Source organism: Ambystoma mexicanum, chromosome 4p, assembly GCF_040938575.1.
Source record: "Ambystoma mexicanum isolate Mex_15411 chromosome 4p, UKY_AmexF1_1, whole genome shotgun sequence".
NCBI lineage: Eukaryota > Metazoa > Chordata > Amphibia > Caudata > Ambystomatidae > Ambystoma > Ambystoma mexicanum.
In genome coordinates, this window is record NC_090927.1 from 604,686,724 (window position 1) to 604,711,292 (window position 24,569).

General features: G+C 44.3%; 1 protein-coding gene across 19 annotated transcripts in view; it reads right to left on the bottom strand.

Annotated features, from left to right (window-relative positions):
* The window catches only part of DST (dystonin), a 2,190,048-nt gene that overhangs the window by 766,893 nt on the left and 1,398,586 nt on the right, over positions 1-24,569 (bottom strand). For 15 of the 19 annotated variants that reach the window (XM_069606170.1, XM_069606155.1, XM_069606164.1 and 12 more), the window contains one exon: positions 17,313-23,936. The exons of the other annotated variants lie outside the window; for them this stretch is intronic. In XM_069606170.1, the coding sequence (XP_069462271.1) occupies positions 17,313-23,936 (6,624 nt within the window). The remainder of the gene's footprint in view (positions 1-17,312; positions 23,937-24,569) is intronic. 19 annotated transcript variants of the gene reach the window in all.

Genomic DNA, 24,569 nt, shown 5'->3' on the forward strand with positions numbered 1-24,569 from the left:
CATAGTGCGGGTTGACATAATCTCCTTAACCGCGCCACTACTCGGCTCCAGGTGTGATGTCAGCGATCGTAGTTAAGGCATGCACTATGGCCCCTTATCAGTGCCCCACCTTTCCCCCCTGTGCTCAGCATTCAAGGGAAATAACTCGTACACAGAAAGGAAGAGCCCTGGATGTATCTTTTCCTCCTTTTTTGTGAGGAAGGGTCAGCCAAATAACTAAGATGCTCCCAACATGATCATAAAAGTGGAATTCACTTTTTTGAACCAACTAAAATGGTGTTGGAATGCTAACTCTTCCGTCATCACACGCACATAAAAGAATAGAACAAAAGATACATCAGCAAGCGCAACAATAGCTTCCAACGAGGGGCAGGTAGGGAGGGTGATGAGGAATCTGTGGGGGAAGAATCCATAGAAAGAACATTACCAGTAAGTTTATCCTTCAATGGATTGCATTCTCCTACAGATTCCTCACCCTGAGAGGCTCCCAAAGCAGTACCTGTACCAAGTGGAGGGATGAAATCTAACCCCGCCCTGCCAAAACAGGCATCCCGGCCCCGGGCCAGGTCAAAGATGTAATGTCTAGTAAAAGTACGAATGAGGTGCAGGTTGCGGCATTACTGGTACGCCCCTCTGATAGGCAGAAGATGCATCCATCCCCCGAATGGAGTGGGGCCTCACCCCCAGCAGCACTTCCTTTACTGCTCTTTCATAACATTCTGCAATGCATAAAACAATCCAGCACAAGATTGTCTGCATTGTCACTGCCCGTCACAACATGAACAGGGAGAAGTCAATAAATAGTTGATCATCTTTACTGAAAGCACGGACCCCAAATGTATCACCCTTCATCATGCTGTCCTTGCTAGGTTCAAATCTCAGAGCTCTCGTGGGTCGAGCCTATGATGCCTCTCTTCTTCCTTAGATGCGTGAGGAGGTGGAAAGAAAATCGGTAACTCCACACTCTACGAGATATGGAATTCCAACACCACCTTTGGCAAGAAATTGGGGCAGACCTTCAAAGAAACCTCTTTGAAGAACTTGAGAAATGGCATGCGCGAAAGGGCTTGCAGCTCGCTAACACATCTAGCAGATGTGATGGCCACCAAAAAGACTGTTTTCATCAATGAGTAATCTAATAGGTATAGGGAGAAATGGCTTAACGGGAGTCACAATTAAAAAGGACAGAACCAGATTCAGACCTCAAACTGGGAAAACAAATGGTGCAAGAGGGAACTTATTCACAAGGGCCTTCAAAATCTGAGCTATAATCGATATAGGGAAAAAAGTGTTCTCTTAAATGAAGATAAAGCGGCTAAATAGCCATTAATTGTGATTACTTGGAATCCAAATCTAGAAAAGGATAACAAAAACTCCATGGCCATGCACTTTGGGCACGACAATGGGTCTTGCCCCTCTGTCTTACACCACATCTCAAACCATTTCAGTCTGCATGCAAAAATAGACCTGATGGAAGGCCTTCAAGCAGCCAGCAACAACTCTAAAACCTCATTCATGTCCCAATCTCCATACCTCAACCCCTTAAGAGCCCTGAATGTAGGGTGAGAAAACTTTAATTAATGTGAAGAACTCAACCCTCCAACTGTGACAATAGGTCTAGGTCTGAGGAACCAGCGAGGCGGGCAAATGGCTAACTCCAGAAGATCGAGGTGCCATGCCACATCCTCCTTGTCCAATATGGCACGATTAAGATCAGGCACACCTTTATTCTCCTCAACCTCCGGAGAACCCAAAGTAAGACTGGTATCGGGGGAGACATATATAGTGACGGTCAAACAACTACTCCACGAAGAACGCATCTCATAATGCCCACCTTGGGGGAAACTTACTCACAGAGAACTGTCCACAATTTGTGTTTTCCTTTGTAGCAAACAGGGAGAAGCTTGCTGCAATGACCTCCGGGTAAATCTCTCACTTGTGAAAGACCGTACTCTGCCTGCTCAGAGCATCCCCATTCTCCACCCCTGCTAGATGGGCTGCAGAGATGGAGATCTTGTTCTCCAGTAGCCAGAACCACAGCCACATGGCCTTCCTGCACAATGGCAATGACCACACCCTCCCTTGTTTGTTGAGGTAGTGCATGGTATTGTCTGTCAGGACCAGGACATGCTTATCCTGGAGGGACTGCAAAAAAGCCGTCAGGGCTAGCCTAACTGCTTGCAGCTCCAGCAGATAAATGTGCAAGCAACTCTCACCCTACGGCGAATGGCCACTAACCTGCAGAGAGCACTTGAGCCCTTCAGGGAAGCATAGATGACCTCTTGGACCTCCAGCCACGGGCCCCAAATGCCTCTCCAGCCATCACGCTGACTTCGCTAACCCACCAAGACAGGTTCTCGGCAACTGCCTTTGAAATCTGGAGGACGTCCATCATCTCTCCCAAATATTGTGACGATTGGATTCTGCGAAGGGATTGCATCCTGGCCTCCTGGCACCAGAACATTGCAGGCAACATCAGGCCTATAAGGCAGAGAAAAGCTGAGGCCAGCAGACTGCTAGAGTTCTGGAATAGTGTGACAATCTGCCCGATGCTGGTGACTCTCTCCTTGGGGCTGGGGGGGCGTGGATGCCTTTCCCTCCTGGGTGCCCAGGACCACTCTGATAAACTGGCGCCTCTGTGTAGGGGTCATGTGAGACTTCTGTAAATTTAGGGAGAAGCCCAAACTGCATAGCAGTGAGCAAGTGTCCTTGAGGTGCCTCAAAACCTGCTCTGGAGAGCAACCTCTGAACAGCCAGTCACACAAGTACAAGGAAGATGCCAGACCTCCTGAGATGCACTGCCACTGTGGCCACCAGTTTGGTGAGCATCATGGCCATGGAGGTCAGGCCAATAGGGAGAACCTTCACTGACAATGAGTGGCCCCAATGATGAACCTCAAGAATTGCCTGCGCTTCTGATGGATCAGCACACGAAAATAGTCACTCTGAAGGTAAAGCGACATCAACCAGTCCTGGATTATTGAGCGTGGAGAATCTCTCTCAACATCACATCCTGAACCTACCCTTCCTCAGGAACTTCTTCAAGCCACTGAGGTCCAGGATGGGATGGAGTCTTCCCACTTTCTTGTGAACTAGAAAGTAGCAAGACTACCAGTCCATAAATGTCGCTCCTGCTGGTATTTCCTCCACTGCACGCTTCATAAGCAGGGCCCTCAGTTCCTCTTGAAGAACTGATTCTGGTTGTCAAGGAAGCAGTGGGATCTGTCAGAGGCTTTCCAAGAAAGAGCAGGCAGTAGCAAAGATCCACCAATTGGTGAACCCAGAACTCAGACTTTTCCTCCAACCAGAGAAGCATGAGGGGAGAACTCCAAGTGGTTTCACTATTGTCAGTGCTGTCATTGCCAAGGACGTAGAGGATTGACCTTTGGATGCATCTCTACCCCTGCCGGAGCCTGAACATTTGCTCTGCCCTTGACTGGCCTGTTGCAGCTGCGTCCTCTTTACAAGATGAGTGTAGTACCTGAAGCCCCCTTACCCTAGAGCTGAAGGAGAAAGGCTGCTTGGTTTTTTGTTGCATCACCAAACCCAGCAACTTTGCTGCCAGCTTGGTGTCCTTGAACCTCGCATGGAACTCATTCGCTTTACGGCCCAAAACATGCTCACAGTTGAAAGCCATATCAAGAAGCTTTGATTGGACATTCAGTGAGTATACTGATCCCTGAAGGTATGACGCTCGTCAAAGCACAGTCGATGTCCCCATCAAACGCCTGACATTGTCTGCTGCATGGAGGCTCCCCTGGAGGGCTTGACACAACACCTCCTTACCACCCCCGATGATCTCTAGAAAATCATCCCCGACTTCTCAGCCACTTCTGAAATAGTCATCCAAAGAAAATATAAGAGTATTTGGTGAAAGCACAGGAAGCGCTAATTGACTTTAATACCATAATGCCTCGAAACTGACGTCGAGAGGGAAAACCTAGTCTGGACACTCAATGCCTCTGCCAAAAACGGTGTTGGCACAGAAGAGGCCTTTGTCTTGGTCGAGGTCAAGCTCAAGGGCGTGTCACTTTCTTGCCACCTTCACGCCGGACGAACCAGGTACAGTTGGTGCTGTATCTGTCACCAGAAATGAGGGCAAAGCCACACCCGCCACAGCTTTTTTGAATAGTTGCAATACTTGCATCCTACATTCCTCCCTCAGAGCCCTCTCAAAAGGTAGTCGTGCCTCTGCCTGCACTTCTTTTTGTGAGAGGACCAGGAAGAAGAGTGATGGGACTCGCTATGCAAGTGCAACATTGTATTTGTTGTTTTATTGTGCCTACCTTTCTTGTCCTTTTTCTCTGGAATAGGCGCCTCGGCATCCGCATCTGAGGATTTAGAAGCCGATCTAGCCAGCGACTTCGAAGGGGGTCTCCCCAATGCTAGTTTTGCCAAGCTTTCCTAAATAGCCTTAGGGTTCATCAACTGACAGGGACCAAATTGCTCCGTGCCATGTTCCACTCCAAGACAAAACACACAGATAGTATGTGGGTCTGTGAGGGACATCTTTGTTATGCTAAATATCCATCACCTGTGAGACCCCCAGCACATTTTGTTGGACTTGTGGATTATTTGTCTATGTTCCTGAGTGAGTGGGAACCTTTTTCCCCACTCACCCTTTCTTTTACTCTTTTTATGGGTGTTTTTGGATTTGTACTTTCCTATAACCTTTTGGGCATCTGCATTTTCCTATTGCAGTACGCAGCACTTTATGTGCAGTGTTGCTGGGGTGCCCATTCAGCTCCCATTTTATTTTCTAATGGGCTGTTTGTGTGCACTACAGTTCCCAAGGGTAGAAGGATACTTTGTATCCTGTCTACAATCCCTATTGTGAGATCAGCACAATTTTATTTATTGTGCATTTGGTAGGCGCTCATACAGTAAGTCAAATCTGTTTCAAAGCACCCACAGGGCAGCAGGGAGGGAGGATTGCAAAACAACGAATAAAGACAAGCCCACTTGCCTTGTGAGCATTCAGAACGTGCAAGCGCAGCGAGAAGAGGGGGGTGTGCTGAAATGTCCGTGCTTATGGATGAGCAGCAGATGAAGTGCATAGTAAGGTAAGTGCTATGCGGCCTGGGGCCACATTGGGTAGTGTAAGGAAGGCATGGTCTCAAAGTAAGACAGACACAAGTGATCACAGTTCAAGGAAGTTTACTTAACTGTAAAATGAGTCAGATAAACGCCTAATCTAAACCTAAATCTAAGATGGGAGCAAGCTACAACCACCAAATAATAATAATACAATCCTAGTAGAGTCTAGTCAAATAAAAAGGGCCTATACTAAAAAAATCCTGCCAATCCTTACAGCTTTGCTACAAAATAGTGTGGGTAATGTTCACAAGAAAAGAAAGAAGTGTCCACAAAATAATAAATCAGGATGTTATGGCTTGGGTCTCCCTGTACCACGTTTTTAGCACGGGGCAAGGTGGGACTCTTGAGCTCAACACACTCCTGGGCTTTGCCGGCTTGAACTTGCAGTTACTTTTATCAATATCAGGGGCTTCTATGCCCAAGTCTCCTTTCATGCAAAGTCTCTTGCTTCAGAGGGCCTGATATGCCATAAGCAACAAAACAAAAGTTTCTTCTGCTATCTCCACATCGGGCGATTAATCTTCACCCTAAGATCCCCCTCAGCCGGGTTCCGATCCTTCTTTCAGAGTCAACCTCCCTCAGTCGGACTCAGACCAACCCCTCACTGTGGACATCCCTCAGTCGGGGTCACGTTGTCACCACAATGTAGTTCACTTAGCTTTTTCACAATATGGGTTTCACTTCCCTTAGCTTTTCTCTTGATGTCCCTCAGTCGGGTTCACTATCGCCTTTCAATCACAATCACATCATTTGTAATATTACAAAGTCTCAATGTCTTTCTAAACAACCAGCTAGTTTAGTTAGGACCCCCTCATCTGGGCTCAGACCTTCCTTCACCGGCCTCCTAAAGCACTTGGTAGTTCAAACAGAGACTCCCGAGGGGCAATCACGTCTCGCTGGGTCACTCTGTTATTCTCTGGCAAGTGCGTAGTACACAATATCACAGTTCACAAAGCGCTCCCCTCATCCAGGCTCAAATGCCAGTTTCACACTTCCCTTAGTCGGGTTCACACTTTCACATTTGTTAAAGACTTCTGCAACGTGTCAAGGACTTTCGATTGTACAAGGTTTTTGGCTGGACCCTTGTATGACTACCTTGACACCTCATGCCGGCCTCCCCTAGGGCCTCTTGGAACTTGTAGTTTCAACACATTTTAGTTCAATACATTCTCTTTGTTTAGGAGAGGGGTACCAAGTTATTTCACAAAAAGGCCTGGGTCTATTAATCTTCTTCCTTCATGTATAATGCTGCCACTGCAACCTTGAGCCTAACACAGTCCGGTCCACTATCAGGTTCTTCCAACTAACCATCGGTGCTGAACTCGCTGGCATTTATTTTGTCGCTGGAGTCAAGGATGGCACCACGACGGCAACCGCATCTCCCCGCCCTGGCTATCAGTACGGGAGGGTCCCGTGTACAGCAGACATCCGTCACACCATTCGCCAGCTGCAATTCCCGGTCTTCTGTTTCCTTTGTCGGAGGCTTCGCAGGTCTGGGTTGAAAAGGACAAGGGCAATTCCCTCCTTGACATTCTTTCGGGTTTCACCACCTTTCTCCTCCATTTGAACTGCCTTCCCGGAATAGCTGCTTCCTTGTGCGTTTGGCCTTGCTCAGAGTGTGCTCTCGTGCTCCGTCTTTTATCCCTATGGGGAAGGGAAAGGGAAGTCAGGTGTGTGTAGTTGTCGGCAATTACCTGACTCTGCCTGACGCTTGTGTTGGGACATGTCAGGAAAACGGCTCTGGTGCTTGTCCGTTGTCGCTCATGGTGTGAGAAAGTGTTCATGTTCAAAAGGGCGGTGGTTGAGTTTCTAAATATCCTAATGGGTCGGATGGGGAAAAGGTGTCATAAGGAAGGGGATACCGCGTCTCCCCCTTCGGTGTCCCACTTCTACTCACCGAAGACCCCTCATCCAGGTGATCCTCCCGCACTGGTCCACCCCCAGGAACTGGATCCAATAGCGATAGCCCTGTCCTGGCCACCTGGATGACAGATCCCCGGGGACTTGCTAGTGAGACACCTTCAGGTTTCTCACAGTAGACAGTGCAAGCCTACAGGATTGTGGCCAGTGGGTGCCGAGGCAAGTGCTGAGAGGTAGACCGAGGCTGGAGATTGTGTTTGGGAGGCCAGGTCTCTGAGGGATGCATAAGGGCGTTGGCCACCAATCACAGTGACTATAAGATTAGCAGAGGAGGGACGAAGGGAAGGAGGAGGTGAAGAGTAAATTCTTGAGGAGCGTCCGGAATTTGAGGAAGTCCTGCTCAAGACAGAGAGGGAGGGGGAGGCTTTTCCATAAGAGGGAGCCAGCTGAAGAAGGTGATCAGCCTCCAGCCCTCTGTTTAGCTAAATGCTTTGCACACATAGAGTGGGTGCCAGAGGACCGCAGAGGTCTAGAGGGAGAGTATTTAGTAAGAGAAGGTTGCAGACAATGTGGTCAAAGGCCCCAGGGAGCCTTGTGGATGATGCAGAGGGATTTGAATTTAATCCATGCTGCAACCGGGAGCCAGTGAATCCCAGTTGCAGCTAGCCCCCTTTCTCACGGTTGCTGTAACTTTTCTGTTACAGTTGCTTACTTACCTTGCAGAACACATGTTCTCAAGGGTAGAGAGAGAGATTTGCATCCTCTCTATATTTTATATTGTGAGACTAGCACATCCCACCTTATGTTGAGTGCTGGGCGGTTACTCTGTATCCCCTTTCTCACTCCTCCTGTAACATTTCTGTTATAGTGAAAAGCTTACAATTACGGTTAGTGGCAGTGGGCATGTTCTACCGACTTTTAGGCAATTTTAACTAACAGGTTTGGTGGCTTCTTTCTTTTTTGCTATTTTTAGTGTGCTTGTTCTTTCATGGTCATCTTCTGCCATCCTGGGAGGGGGAGGTCCTGGTTGGATTTTTGTTTTCAGCAACTTTGTTTTCAGCTATTACCTGGGCTTTCCCGAGTTAGTGGAGCACGCCCAAAAAGCCACAGAATTGTATTTTGAATTGAATAAAACCTCTGTGGACAGCCCTGTAACACTGTGGGAGGCATATAAACCAGTACTGAGGGGGGAACTCATATCCCGGATCGCAGCCCATAAAAGGAAGCAGATTACATCAATCCGGGCAGCCGAGGCGCGAGTGCAAGGGGCAGAGATCGCTCACCTATCCCAGGGCCTCCCAGAAACCCATCGTGAGTTACAGCTAGCACAAAAACAGCTACAGAATGTCGCCCTGGACAACGCCAAACAGGCACACACAGCGATGCGTGCCAGAGTATATGAGACTGGGGATAAAGCGGGTAGAATGCTGGCATGGCTAGAGAAGCGAGATGAGGGGCTCCGACATGTCAGAGCGATAAGATCACAGGAGGGCACACTAATAACGGCGGACCGGGACATAGCGGAAGGGTAGGAAGCTTACTATAAGGAACTTTATAAAACACCAACCTCCCCCATTGAAACCACAGTGATATCAGATATTACCCTCCCCTCTTTGACACCTGATCAAAGAGCCCTGCTAGAAAATGACATGATGGAGGATGAACTCTCTGCAGCCATGGCGGATCTCCAAGCCGGGAAAACCCCGGGACCCAACGGTTTTCCTGTTGAGGTGTGGAAGAAAATAGGCACAAACCTGATTACACCACACTTACTGAGAATGTACGAAACCTCCCGCAGCGAAGGGTCCCTCCCACAAGACCTGAGACAGGCCACCATAGGGGTAATACCTAAAACAGTCAAGCCCCCAGATAGATGTAGTTCGTATAGACCTATTTCCCTCATTAACAATGAAACCAAAATCCTAGCGAAAGCACTAGCCAACAGACTCCAGCAAGTCATACCCTCCTTAATACATCCAGATCAATGTGGTTTCATGCCGCAAAGATCCACGCGGATGAACATACATCAACTGTTCACTGCGATGGAAAATGCGACCACCATGCAGGGGCCATTAGCCATGCTGGCGGTGGACTTTGAAAAAGCGTTTGATTCAGTCAGGTGGGAGGCGTCTGGGAAATAATGCGCAGAATGGGGTTTGGGCCCCAATTTATGAGTTGGGTTAAATTATTGTATAAATCTCCACTAGCTGTCACGAAAGTAAATGGTCACGTATCAAACCCCTTCGAAATTGGTAAAGGGACCAGACAAGGATGCCCATTGTCAGCTATGATATTTGCGATAGCGATCGAACCGCTCGCGATACTGTTGAGAACCAACGAAACATGGAGGGGATTCCGATGGTCGGAAGTCTGGGAGGACAAAGTGTCCTTATATGCAGATGATTTGCTGGTATACCTGCATGATCCGGTTAGATCCTGCCCTATAGTGACCAACGTACTCCAGAAATATGGCTCTTTTAGCGGCCTAAGGGTTAACTGGGCTAAATCTACTTTGTTCCCACTTAGGCAAGAGGATGAATCGATTCCGCCCCAATGCCCCTACCAGGTTGTAAGGGAACAATTCAAATACCTAGGTATAATAATAACAAAAGATCTGAACGTTTATGTTCCCAGAAACCTGTACCCAGTAATGACAAGATTCGCGGAGGACACCCGACACTGGTCATCCCTTCCTCTGACACTATTAGGTAGAGCTGCGCTTTTCAAAATGATGGCCCTGCCCCGACTCTTATATATATTACAGAACGCCCCACTATACATCCCCCCCGAACATATTCAGGAAAATAGATCAAACACTTCGAAGACTGTTATGGAACGATGGCCACCCGCGAATAGCACTCGCCACGCTCCAGAGATCCGTATGGGAGGGCGGAATAGGGCTGCCCTGAATGCAGACGTACTATTGGGCCAGCCAATTGACGAAAGTGAATGACCAACTACACAGGGACACAGCATCATGCAGTACCTCTATAAGAAAAGGGACCAAACAAACTCTCTCAACATGCGTGCACACACAACGCAAATCTGGACAGATGCACATAAATTTGTGGGCTGGGGCGACAAACTGTTGCAAGCGCAGCCATTATGGAATAACAGAAACCTCCCCGGTGTATACACGCTCCCCAGATGGTCGAACTGGTCCCAGCATGGTTTTCTCTCTTTGGGTGATGTAGTAAGAGAAGACAATATAGTCCCATTCACAGAGCTGGCACACCGCTTTGCACTCCCCCAGACCGAACACTATCACTATACTCAACTCCAACACGCACTGCACGACATCCTCCCCGAAGTGACCTCTCTGCCAGACTACACTCCCATCGAAAGGAACCTATTCCCGGAAAAAATCACCCACAGTGACATCAGTTCTGTACAGTGCCATAACTTCCTTTGGCACGCCAGATCTGCTGTCACTACGGACTAAATGGGAATCGGACGTGGGCTCTATACTGCCGGAGGAATGGGTTATGGCACTAATGTTCCCCAGGGAGACAGCCATATCCTCAAGGCTTAGGCTGATTCAGCTCAAGATATTACATAGAGTATACTACCCCAGGGTTGCCCTATACAAATGGGGAAGGATAAACGATCCGAACTGCCTGCGATGCAAAACAGAGGAAGGCACCTTCTTCCATATCCTATGGGAGTGCACATGCATCCAACTATTCTGGGAGGCCTGTTGTGAGGAACTCTCTAGAGTCATGGGCAAAACGATTCCTAGAGACCCTAAGTTATTACTGTTGGGAATGGACGATTAAATTGATCTATCTAGATATGAAAAACTGTTCTTGTTTACCACTGCTGCTATTATGAAAAGGAATATCGCCCAAAAATGGGGGTCAGATCAGACACCGAGTTATGAACAGTGGAGGACAGATGTCGATGTTTGTGTTGCGATGGAGCACAGGGTATACTCGGCCAGAGGATGCCCGGCTAAAGCACAAAAAGTGTGGCAGAAATGGGAAGACGCCCAATGAAGGCTACTGTTGGACATATGGAAACTGAGACATGTCAAGAGCACCCCCCTGATGCCCACGGTGCTTGCAAAACAGGGGAAAGTAATGTGGTACCCATCTTGGGATAATTCGACCCAAGTTGCAATATATGTGTTTATCGATGTGAGACAGTCATTGACCATCACCAGCAGTGTGCGTGTATTGTTGTTTATTTGTTTAATTTGTGTTAAATACCAATAACATGTGTTATCAAAAAAACCAAAATAAAACCAAAATAAACCCTTTGTTTTCAGCAGGAAACCTTTGTACAGCCTGCCAATGTTCCAGAGTGGCTGTGAAGACAGGAAACAAGGGAGGAGTCTTAAACTCTGCAGCCCTTTGTCTTCTGGCATGCCTGACTGGAACCAGTCCTAACTGGGAGGCTAGTCACCCCCCACCCCAAAGTTTGAATGTAGCATGTGTGCTCATTGGCTGGGTTACTGGATAAATAGCCTGGATCTGGAAGCTGAACATCAGTCGAGCACTCGAGCTGAATCCGATGAGGAAGAAGAGAAGATGGCTGTAGCTGATTCCAGCAACCGGAGATGCCTGCTGTGCAACCTCTGCCTGTGCTGACCCCTTCTTCCATGCGACAGAGGAGTCCCAAAGATGACGGCTCCGACCTTTAGACTGGTAGGACTAATCAGTCTTAAGACCTGAAAGTTGAGCCATCCTACGACAAGCTGTGACCTTCCTGCGCTGCAAACCGCCAATACCCTGGGACCTTGAGGCTGAGTGCTGTGCAGCGTCTTCCCATGAAAAAAATCTCGCTGAAACTACGGTGGACACCTGCTGGATATCCAGAAGCATTATTCCGCTCCTTGAAGGCCCCTCACTAGAGTGCTGGACCGAGATAGTGAGGCAAATCAATCAGATGACGACCGTTACACATCTGGTAGCTTGAAAAGGGCGCTAAATCCACAGAGCCGAGAGAAACACAGACAAATCCTTTGTTGGGAGCCTTTTCTGTCGACTGGTGCTGCAAGTTCCCATCCAGTGTCCTTTCTTTCATCACCACGACCAAGAATCCAGAGACCAGGTCCTGTGCTGCTGCATCGTGAAGGCGTCCGTCTGCAAGCTCTTCTTCACTGCAGAGGTACTGTGTGGCTGAGGGTAATACATACCTAAAGTCTCGTGTCCCTCATGTGTGGCTATGGTGGTAATGTGTGTAGTTGGTAGTTTGCCCATACCGTTCACTCAGGCCTAACGTTGGAAGACATCTAGGGAGCCTTCTATGAAGTTCCTGAACACTTTCCACTAACTCTAAAGTCTGTGTTTATTTGATGGACGAGAAATCCTCTGGAACTCTGTCCTGCCTATGTGCCTTATCCTTAACTGCCTACCATTGGCCACTGGACCACCAGTGTGCCGAAATCCTCTGGAACTCTGTCCTGCATATGTGCCTTATCCTTAACTGCCTACCGTTGGCCACTGGACCACCAGTGTACCCCTTCTGCCTCTGAGAACACTCATGCCCAAGAATAGAGAAGTACTTCTAAAGTATAAGGCCTCTGTTGTCAAAGTACTCACTTGCTATGTGTTAGTGCTGTAACTGATTACCGCGGAAATAGATGAAGTTACAAGTGTTACAAAGTGAATTGCTTACTTCCATTCTGAATAGTTTACAAGGGCATCTACTTACCTTTGAATTATGTTCCACTATTCTAGAAAGTAGCATAGTTGATAACACTGTATTCCGGAAACTGAATAAGTGTAACAGTGTACTACCAACAGGGTTTCACTCACCTTCAATGGCATACTGCCATTCTAAATATGTAATACTGAGTTCTTACTTATCTTTGAAGTGCATACTTCCATTCTGAAAAGTAATTAATACGTCACTGCTTATCTTTGAATTGTGTTCCACTATTATAAAAACTAATATGGGTGTAACTCTTAGGTTGGCAGTGTAATTGCTTAATTCCTGAACCAGAATAATTTGCACAAGTGCCCAGGTACTTACTTATAACATTGTTGGTATAACTATATTATTCCTGAATTAGTAACATAGTTTTCTACCAATAGGGTCTGCTTACCTTGAATTACATATTGTTATTCTGCTAATGTGGTTTTACTCCCCTTGAAAAGCATACTGCCATTCTAAATGTGTAATACTAGGTTTTACTCGGTATCCAGTTAATATGTCGAAATTAAAATGTCGAATGACAAAAATTTAGAAAAAAAATACCGAAAAAAAGATTTTTTTTTATTACATGTTTTTTTTGGGTTTCGTGAGTAAAAAAAAAGGGTTTAAAAAAAAGGGGGGTTTGGGGGGAACCGCCCCATTTCAAAGAAAAAATAACAAAAAATAGACGTTCAACATTTTTTTTCGGTATTATTTTTTCGACATTTTTGCATTCGAAATTATGAATTTTGAAACATTAACTATAAACCGTTTTACTCACCTTGAACTGCATACTACTATTCTAAATGTGGTTTATACTTTGGTTTACTAACCATAAGCATTGTATTGGTTTTTATAATGTGTTTATAACTTCTACTAGTAGTTAACTTTCTAAAATAATTCTTGTTGTCTGTGTCTATATAAATACACCTTTATTTGTTTACAATCTATCAGTGTATAAGGGTTTCTTTCGACCATATGCATGCTACAAGTTCTTTGTACCTCTCTACAGACCTCTCTCCCTCCCAAGCTAAGCCTGGCTGCTCTCCTATTGCTACCATAATATCAGGTGGTACTGCCTAAAGTTGTAGTTTCTGTATTGCCCAGGTTATAGTCTTTTGGGTGGGGACTTCAGAAAAACTGTACTAACAATCTTCGAGTTGCAGTCCCTGCAGCGTCTGAATCCCAAAGATACGACGATTTCGAAATTTATTTTGAGCCGTGTTCAGAAACAGCGTGCTGAGTTCACAGTAAAAAGGAACTGAGGCGTGGGTTGTAGCCTTGAGTACGATTATCAACATGACATCGAGAGTCGAGGAGGGGCACGGTTGAGACATGGAGACGTCGAGTAGACGACATTGATCCACGCATTGCCCCCTGTCAAATTCTTCCGAGCAGCCGAAGATGAGGGGATAATCTATCAAGATGAGGAATCTGTGGGAGAATGTAATACATTGAAAAAAGTAGAAAGGTGGATGAAGTAGTAGTTGTAGTGTGGAGGAGGGAGTTGTAGTATGGAGGAGGGAGCTGGAGTACCAGGAAGGAAGTAGTGACATCAAAGGGAGGTGGCAAGGTTAAGAGAGAGTGAAAGACATTGGAGGGATAAAGGAGGAAGACACATGGAGTAGTAGAAAAGAAGGAGGGTGAATTCAGATGGAGGAGACTGGGCAGAGGGGAACAGCAGGAAGTCAGAGAGAGAGAGAGAGAGAGAGAGAGAGAGAGAGAGGGAGAGAGAGAACAGTACAAGGGCGGGATAGAAAGAAGACTGCAATTGCCTTTGCTTATCATAGGGATAATCATCCTATTTTACGTTCCTCTGTCCTTGCAAACCCCACATTGATACTTGTTTTCTCTGCTTGTGAAGAGGTTTTGGTGTGTTATTTTTATGCAGAACAGCATTGCCCCTACTGACTGTGCTAATGAGGGATTAGGAATAAAATCCAGCTCCTCTTTCTGGGTCTTCCATTTAGTATTGAGAGATTTGAAGCTGCTTATCCTGGATTAGGTATTGCATGGAGAAATAGTATTCTCAGACTCTTTTAGTTGCATATTAAGTGGCGTCTAGGGCTATTCCAGCTTAGAAAAAACCCAGGCACGGCTATTTATCCTATTTTGGGGTGATAAATGATGCTGATTAGCATCACCATTGCTTCAATGGAAGCAGACATATAAACATTGGTGGGGTAGATGTTTTCATGCTGTTACTTTGTTTTAGGAAAACCAGACTCTAGTGCTATAAAAAGGAATCACACCCAGAGGTGTGATACGGTGTGCTAGTGAGCGTTCTAAAATGAGATGCTGAAACCACTCAAACATATAGGGTCTTAGGGATTTTTCAGAACATTCAAAGGATAACAATTAAAATGGTGTTACCGCTGATGGATAATTTCAGGATGGCAGATATTGCATATACTAAGGTAGCTTCTGCAAGTCGGCACAGGAATATTAATTTTACATTGAAGAGGAGTGTCCTCAAGTAGTAAAACCTTCGTCTCCATTCAGTAAGCGCTCCTTAGGCAGCATGGAACAGGGATTGCTCACTGTACACAATATCAACAGCATTACAGACGTCAAGAAACAGCAAACGCCTTGGACCTAATGACACTGAACAGCGAGTTTCCAGTTAATAACTGCTGAGGTCTTGGCATATATTTTGTATTTATTAGATTTTCACTACGCAGTGCTCTGAACAGAAACCCTGTACAAGAAAAAGAAAATTAAGAGCAGCATTCCTATTTCTGGCTCCTTTACAATGGTAGGATAGTGGAATGTGGATTAGGGAAACGCCAGTAGTTAGAAAAATAGATCGGGAATGAGAAAAGGAAGCAATACAGTCAAACAGTTCAATTATATACTGAACTACAGCGACTCAACAATATAATTATATACAACAGTGTACAGTTAGTAGCTATTCCCAGCGTAACAGGTCAATATCGGTCAGTAATTCATAGGGTCACTTCAGTACCCTTCTTAAATGTTGGAATTACCACCGATCGCTTCGAGGAAGGGGGCGTAGGTCCCTGTGACTTATTAATGGTAATTGAAAACGTTAAATGTTGAAAAGGCTAAACGTATAAGAAACTGTCTTTTTTGAATTTGAAAGGTATATTTGTATCAGATGGAATGAGAGGTATGCGTGGTATAAGAACAGTATCTAAATTCAATCCATCAATTACACAGGCTTCTTTGTAGACGAATAATTGTCAACCTTGTTCCAGTGCAGAGTCCCTGTGATGGCATAAGATTGCATAGTAGCATAATTACAACACCTATTTTCAGTTTTAGCTTGTGAGAAGGTATTCGTCCTACAACGTTTCGCTCTTTAGAGACTGAAATGTTTAGCCGGTAATTAACTGTTCATTCACACTGGAACCGCTGTGCCCTGTGTGAAAAGAGGGGGGTGGAAAGAAGTAACTTGAAATTATTCCGAATGTTTGCGAAGGTGCAGGTGACCGTGTAGAACCGTGCTCATTCTGTTTGTTAAAATGGTAGCTGTTGTTGAAGTGAAAGGGCACACAGAGGTGCAGTTTGCTATTTGGACAGCAGAGGTCAAACTAACATTGATGAATTGCATCAGCCAAGTACGGAAACCTACAATAGCATTTTATATAAATAATGTGTAGGGATTAGATGATCACAGGGAGGCATGGGGTGATGGCATCAGGTGCTTCTTCCTCAAATATGAGGTCCTTTTTATGCAAAAAATGTCCCTAAACATGCCCAATTTTCTATGTTCTATGGCAGGCCATAGAGAGGTCTGCAAGTGTGGGTGGAGACTTCAAATCTTTCCATTAGAGCTCTGGAATAAACACTGTATGGTTTTGAAGAGCAGAATGATTGTCAAGGTCTAGGAGATGGCAGTATAGGTTCAATTCAGGCAAGTGCAGCCATGCTGTTAGGGAACATATATCATAAAGGTTAGGAGCATGAAGGGCGATTTTAAGGATCACCATACAGGTGCAGGGGTCTTCAGCCTAACCTATCATATGAATTCAAGATTTCAAGATTAAACAGTTTGACAAAGCCACGAAAAGAGAACCAAAACACTTGATAACTAGTATAAAAGGGGAGTTTGTTTCATCACTATGCCTATTGCAAATATGACCTGGACTGGAATATCGTATCTATATCAGAAGGCCCCTTCTTCAGAGAGATAAAAATAGGGAGGAAACAAGCAGCCAGATGGTCCATGGTTTAAACCAAGCTCTCAAAGGTGCAAGAATAACTATGTACACAATGGAAAGAGAGAGGAAAGATAGAGGAATACATCAGCATAGCAAACCATAATTATTCCTAGAACTCAGTGTAAGAAGCAAATATAGTTCAGTAAAAGGGACTCTATACGCCCCTGTATGAGACTGGAGAAGGCAGGGAGTAGTAAGGCTCAAGTCTTCATCTGTGTTTTATTCTCCGGTAGTATGTTGATGTAACCGAAATTGTCCCATATTAGTAATAGGAGAGAGCTAAATATAAGAGTATTTTAAGTTTGCATCAAAGTAGAATTGCAGAAAATATGCACTACTCCACATTCTTCTATTAAGACACAGCCATAAGTTGATTTGCACACATATAATAACCGTGATAAAAATAATTCCCACATAGTTATAACCTTTCATTTTCAAACTGAAAAAAATATTTCAAACTGCGTCCCTACTTGTACATTTACTATGTAGACTATTCATTCAAAACAGTTTAGTGGTAGTTAAAGTGTAACTTACCATTGTTTCTTGGGATGAGGACTCCTCAGCTCCAGGCAGATCCACACAGAGGTTTTTCAAAGTTCTGTCGGACTTTGAGTGCTGGAAGTCATTTTGCAAATTCTCCAACACTGATGCATAGTGAGCCATTGGACTCTCTGACCGACTTTCTGAACCAGATTCTGCCAATCTTGGGTAGGGAATCTCCAATGCCAGCGTGTCTTCTTTACTTTTATTCTCCTCAATTTTGTGGGAAACAGTGAGGAGTTCTTTTGTAAGGTCACTCATCAGCTTCTCTAACCCACACACATTTTCATTATGAAGCGGAATTTGGAATATCTGTTCAAGCTGCAAAGAAATCAGTTCAGGTGCGTTTGGTTTAATTTCCGGCATTATTTCAGTCAATGCTGCCACTTTGTCCGTTTCAGGATTCTCTGCAGGTCTTTGTCTACACTGCACATGCTTCAACACATCATGAAGGAAAACAGGACTTCTGTTCTCTGGCCAGAGCAAAGAGGGATTGCCAGGGCTACCTGCATCACTGCATGGTGCACTTGGAGGTGTGGCACTACCTTTAGTGCCATTTGAAGACAGACTAGTGCCATCTTCTACATTTGTACAACCAATCATTTTCAGCATATTGTGCATTAAAACCTTTGTATCAGAGTAACTTAGTGGTTCAACTTCCTCATCGTCTTTCTTTGGATTCTTTTGGAAAACACTTCTTTGATCATTAATTTGTAGATTGTGACTTTCAAGAGATTGAGCTGCCTCATACTTAGAAAACAACTCTGGACGATGCCCTTGTGGTGGAGTAATACCTTCTTTTGTACAATGATATATGAGTGCATTTTGTGGAGTTGGGACCTCTTTGTCTGACCTATTCTGCAGCTGACGGGTTGTTACATCTTCATTGAAATGAGCTCCGTCTTCTTGCTCAGAAGATATTTTATTTGTGCAGCCTGAAAGGTTGAGAGAGAGTTCGGGAGTACTGGCAGGTTGTTCCTGGTGCACAATTTCCATTGTAAAGCTCTGTGCTTGAGTTTTTGCAACATTTTCCGTTGGCACTAGAATTATCTGAGCTGTGTCTATTCTACTAAGGGCGATTTCACCGTTCCCCATTTTCTCTTCTGATTCTCTCTGCTTAGCTCCATCACCAGCCTTAATGAGTGAGTCTTCAGTATCCTTTTCGTTATTCGGCCCACTCTCAACATTTGTATCTCGTTCTAATGTGTCTGGCAACATGGGAAGCGTTGCATTCGAGAGTTGTCTGGTTCCATGATTTGCGAAGACTCTGATATCAGAGTCTAAAGACTCCATTGCAGAGAGTGCATTGGGACGTCCAGCTTCGTGTTCCTCCTGGGGACAGGATTCTGAATCATGCAGGTCATTTGTATTTACAGCTTTTGCCTCTTCTACACATTGCTTTAAGTAAGTTGCGAGGTCAAGGTTGCTTTCATTTTCGTCTGAGGTTTTATTCTGTAAGGCACCTGAATGTTTTTCGGAGGAAATGTTCACAGTTTCGCAAGGGTTGTTTGTGGACTCTTCTGATGTATTAGTGTTCGGCTTATTGACAGAGGAATCAAATATTTCACCAAGGTGACCAATGTGAACAGGGTGTGGGTCAGATACAGTGATTAATGTTTTTTCTAAGCTACCTGTTTGCATTGGATCCACCATTTGGTCAAGGGTGGCCATGCGTGTGATTGGCTGGGTGGTCTCAAGGCTCATTGAGGTATCTAATACCATATCTTTTAGTGCACTGAGATCTAGTGGGTCCATGCCATCAGACTGGGATGAATCTTCTACAAACATGTGTGGAATTTCTACTACATCTATTTTCTTTATGCCATCGTCTACATGTGTCCTTTCTTCCCTGTCTTCTTCACCACATGTTGCGTTTGTTTTCATTTCGCTGCCATAAATCCCATCTGATATTTTCCTCTCAACTTTAGTTTCTGATTCACTAAGATGGCTGGACTCCAGGCCTTTGGTGAGCATTGGTTCTAGATCAGCAGAAGGTTTGTCATTATCGTCAGCTTGCAGCATGAGTGCAGTTTGGAAATGATCTTCTCCTGGAACAATTTCGGCTTCTGTGTCAAATATATCGGTCAGGCCCTCATACGATGCAATTCTCTCATGACCTGCATTAGTATGCAACTCTGTGCCATCAAAGAGGTTTTCTGTCACTGTGATTTCATTTCTGGACACACCATTTCCAGTCCTTTCGTGAACTTGAGTACTTTCTTCCAGATTTCCATTCAATCCTCGAGTACTGCAATGATGGGGCTCCATGTTGCCATTTATAACATCACATTGACTTAGTCCAAAAATGCCTTCTAAGCTTTGATCTCCCACATGCTCCTTTTGTTTAGAGTTATCACTAATATATTCAGAAGTCACTTCTGAGAAAAGCCTTAGCCCTTTTTGCATACCTTCTGGAATATGTATGTTCAAAGGACCTTCCAATGCCAACCCATCTAAATCCGTATCTGGTTCATCATTGTCCTGCAAAGTCAACGTAGGAGAAATGTGGGCTACATTTAAAGTGGAAACAATTAATTCATTACGGATACTGTTTTCACAGGATTGTGAATCGGGTAGACATATTGCTGCATTGTTATTTGCAGCATCAAGGTCTTTATTAGCCCCAATGAGCCCTCCTTGGTGCTGGCTGTTATCAGAAGCATGTTCTGTAATTTCCCTCTCCTCCTCTACAACAGTTTGATGCAATTTAAATGTGGGGCTACTTTCCTTAGTGGCAGTTTTATTCTGTTCATGGTCTTCCACAAAACACTGGTTATCAGTGTCCTCTTCAGGTATTGTTTCCAAAAACTGCCTACTATTTAACATTTCTAGTTTCATTATTGCCAATTCATCTGCACGATTTCTTTCACTATAATATTCCGTATCTTCAAGGATAGATGGATTGTCTAGAAAAGCTAATGCTTGCTCTGTTGCTGTAACATCATTTAGCATCTCTTGCCTAATAACTGAAGGATCCTGCCATGTGATATCACACTCAGAGTCATCTTCACTGTCGTCTTCTTCAACAATGGGTGTATCATATTCGTCTTCACTGCTGCTCTGCAGTGGTGTTTCATATAGATACTCAGGAAGAGAAGTGACACAGTCACCATTATCAGCATATCCAGGCTGTAACGAATCATCACCACCATCCTCAGGCTGAGGTGTTGCGTAATCATCATCTTCACTGCAGGAGGACTCTGCAGCATCCAGAATATCAGGCTGGTAAAGAGCATCATCCTTAAAATGCTCATGCCTGCTGCACTGTGAGGTGTCAGCATTATCATGTTCAGATTGAATCGCATTGTCTAGGCCAGTGATAGTGTTCAGTTTATGTGCATAGTCATGCCCTTCAAGGTGAGTGATTATGGGATCATTATCAACTGGTTTGACAGGCAGACCATCAGGAGTTTCTCCAGGGGGGGTAGTGCCATAGACAGTATTATCACAATTGTTGAGTTGCAAATCATAACTTGGATAGCCTTTAGGCAGAGTAGTGGTAGGGGTGTCTTTATCATTGATGGAGCGATATGCAGCATCGTCACCAGACTCTGAATGAGGAGTATTGAGGCCTTCGTTGTCACATTTGCGGTACTCCAAGGCTTGACTTTCATAATTGTTAGAATGAGAAGGGGTATACATGTTTTTATTTTCAATCTCAATGTGCTGCATAGTGTTGTTCGCAAGAACTGCATGAACAGAAGAATCATCAGCCTCATTGTCACTGGTGTTGTGTGGAGCAGCATCACAATGATCGTCTTCAGCTAGAATAGCTGCAAAGATATCTTCATCCCTGTTACTATTTTGTGAGCTATCATTTTGAACCTCTGCAAGATGAGGTGTATCATACTCATCTTCAACACATATGATATCATGTGAGGAATTGTCATGATCAACTTCAGCCAGGGGTGACTCATAACCATCAGTATGACTGCTGATATTCTGGGAGATATCACAATGGTAATCATGGGGAAGTAGGCCGTCGTTGGCATCATTATCAATTGCTATTTGCTGTGAAGTATGGCACTGGTTATCATCAGACACAGGCGTGGCAGACCCATCATTCTCACTGTTGCTACTACTCTGTGAGGTGCCGGAGTGATCATATGCATGAATAGGAGTAACACAATTCTCATTGGATTGATCCTGTGGGTTTTCATGGTCCACATCTTCTACGTCACACGGAAGACTGTTGTCAAGCTGTGGAGTACCATATCTTTCATGATGAAGAATACCATCTTCTTTTTCAGACATGCTGCCATCATACAGCTGAATATCATAATTGTTGTAACTATTATCATCATTCTGATTGACAAGATGAACATCCCTGCAAACAGCATCTTCACAGTTAGGAGGGACAGAACTATTAACATAGTGAGCTTGGGATTCATTTCTAGGAAGTTTATCATCAAAAATATTGTTTTCACCACTGTTAGGAAATGAATCTTTACTTTCCTGAAAGTCTTCATCCTTAAAATATTGATCATCTGGTAACGTGCTGTCATCAAATTGGAAGACCCAGTGTTTTGCGTCCAGTCCTTCGCCATCCATGTCACTACCAGCAGCTGTACTGCATGACTGTACTTCTGTTTTGTTATGATTCAGACTTTTATTCTCAACAAAGTCATTTTCTGTTGTGCAGGAGAATGCAAGTTCATGATCGGTTACTATGTGACTGCCTTTTAAAGTGCACACATGGGATGTTAGAGTGTCACAAGGCTCAAGCAACATATCCTCATCAATACTGCATTTGTGTGCTTGCTCGTGTTTTATATCTTTGTACGGGATGTTACAAATTTCATCAGAAGGACCCTGCAAATGGTCAACTGTGTCTACTCTATCTAAGCTGTCAATATTTTTCAACAGAGAAATGTCTTCAACTAACTCACTATTGTCTATGACACTTTCAAACCCTTGACTTTGTATGGATTCATACTTTATAGATTCAGAATCACTTATAGGTAACTCATTTGCACGTACATTTTGCTTTGAAGTCACATCACTTATGATGCGCTTCTTGTCTTCATTCTCTTCTGCGCTTGCCTCTGTTATTCTGGGTGAACTTGGGCATTTGGCTTCTCCTTCCATATTTGCACACGACATTACATTCTCAAAATTTTCCAAAACCGTCTCATTGGAATAACCAGTTGTGCTAGGAAACTGGTTTTCATGCAACTCGTTCGTACAGTTTTCAGCTTCAAGCAGCATGCCAACTGCTTCATCCAGATCCCCGTCGAAAAGCAAAAGCCGTTCTCCAGTGTTTGCATCCATATAGCTGTTGATCATCAGATAAGACAAGAATAGTTGCTTTGTTTCTTCAGGGTTATGAGGCAGGGGTTCATCTGCATTTGAAACATCCAGTTTCTGTGTGTATTCTTGATACACGGAAGGTTGGGTCTCATAGGATGATAGCCACTTTGAAGCATTTTTACATGATGACTCCATACCTTTCATGTCAGCCATTTTGTCGGGTAAGACTATGTTGGTTAAAACAGTGGCAGTGTTGTTATCTATAATCCCCATTTCTGCCGCTAAATCAAGACTAAGTATCTCAGATGTTTCAGGAATGTACAGTGCAGCTATTTTCTGCCTGCTACTTAGGATTTTGTGGGCTAGTTCGTTTGTTATCATTCCTTGCTGCAGGGAGGTCGATATGGGAAAGATATCACTAGTGTCTGGCCAGATGAGACCGATGAAACCTCGTTGGGCCTCCAGTATTAGCAGTGCACTGCTGCAGGATATTAAATTACACTGTACAGCTTCATCAACAGTTAAGCGCTTTGCAGTGAACGGACACAATATGCCACCATTTCTAACCTGGTTACTCAGAATGCCGCATACTGTGTCCTGATCAATCAGGCCTTGTTTCAGGGCATCCTCTACACTCAGTCTATGCCCAGAGTCTGGTTCGATTATACCTCCAGACAAAAGCTGAGCTCCAAGCAACCTGAACATACTCTCACGCTCCACCAGACCTTCATGTGCGGCTCTTAGTATACTTATTTTTCTCCCTGATTTAAGTGTTATTTTACCTCTTTCCTGTGGTCGGACAACTAGCAGTCTCAGACCCTTTCCTTTGTGTAGAACGGTCCTATGCAGCATCTCTGACAGAGAAAGCCTTTCTGCTGTAATAGGGTCAATAAGATCTCTGCCTAGCTTTTGTCTTTCCAGTAGCTGCAAGAAGAATTCTTCAGAGATCAGGTTTCTTTGAAAAGCAGTATTCAAGTTCAGTTGTTCCCCTGTTGAGGGCAACACAAGACACTCAGAGGAAAGTTGGGTGTTGAGCATTTTGATAGCTACTTGCTCTGAAATCAGACCTTTCTCAAAGGCAGCTGTGACAGGCAAACCTGATAAATTTGCAGTTGAGATAACATGTTTAGCCTCACTTAAATCCTGAAGTTCCGCAGCAATGTGTTCATCGATAAGTTCATGATTTTTAGCTTCTTCGAGCTGAAAGCATTTTCCCAATTCTGGGGAAATTAGATCGGATAGAATTAGTTGGGTCTCTAGTAGCGATATTCCTGTATCGTAATCAACAAGACCTTGTAAAATGGACTGAAATATTGAAAGAACCTCTCCTGTTGTCTCATCAAGGGTACCAGCAACAACTCTAGGAACCTAAAAGCAAAATGGAAAAAGAAGCAATATCATTCCATGTATGTTTGCCCACGTAGATAATACTGTAAGATAGTCTTATACTTATAATGATTTACTTACCAAACAAATCACAATGCTGTGAATGTTAGCAGCAGCCCACACGCACAAGTGATCTATATCAGTGTTTCAACACCCAAGGATGTGAAATAAGCTTTGAATTCAACATGCATCTGTGAATAGAAAACCTAGCACCTAGACACATAAGCAAGGTTAGTGACAGGCACAACTAAGTAGGTGATTTTTGTGAGCAAATAGAACATGTGTCCAAAAGGCAAAACTAACATGCTCTGAAGTGTCTGTGATGGGTTAGTATAGAAAGGCAAAGAATCTGGCACACAAAACCCCATGCTATTCATGTTTACAGCATACAGAGAAATGGCACAAACACCAGACCTTCCAGGAACAGGTCAGATACTGAAATTGAATATGAAAATATAATACTGAAAGCAAAATAAGTAAATTGCACCGTTACTGAAACGGTGTATGTATAATCCAACATATATAATGGGTGTATTCTAACACTCTTTAAATAATAAATCTTCTAAGTTAGACTCTCGAAAACAATTACTTTTTCTGGCTCATTTCTTATGTTCA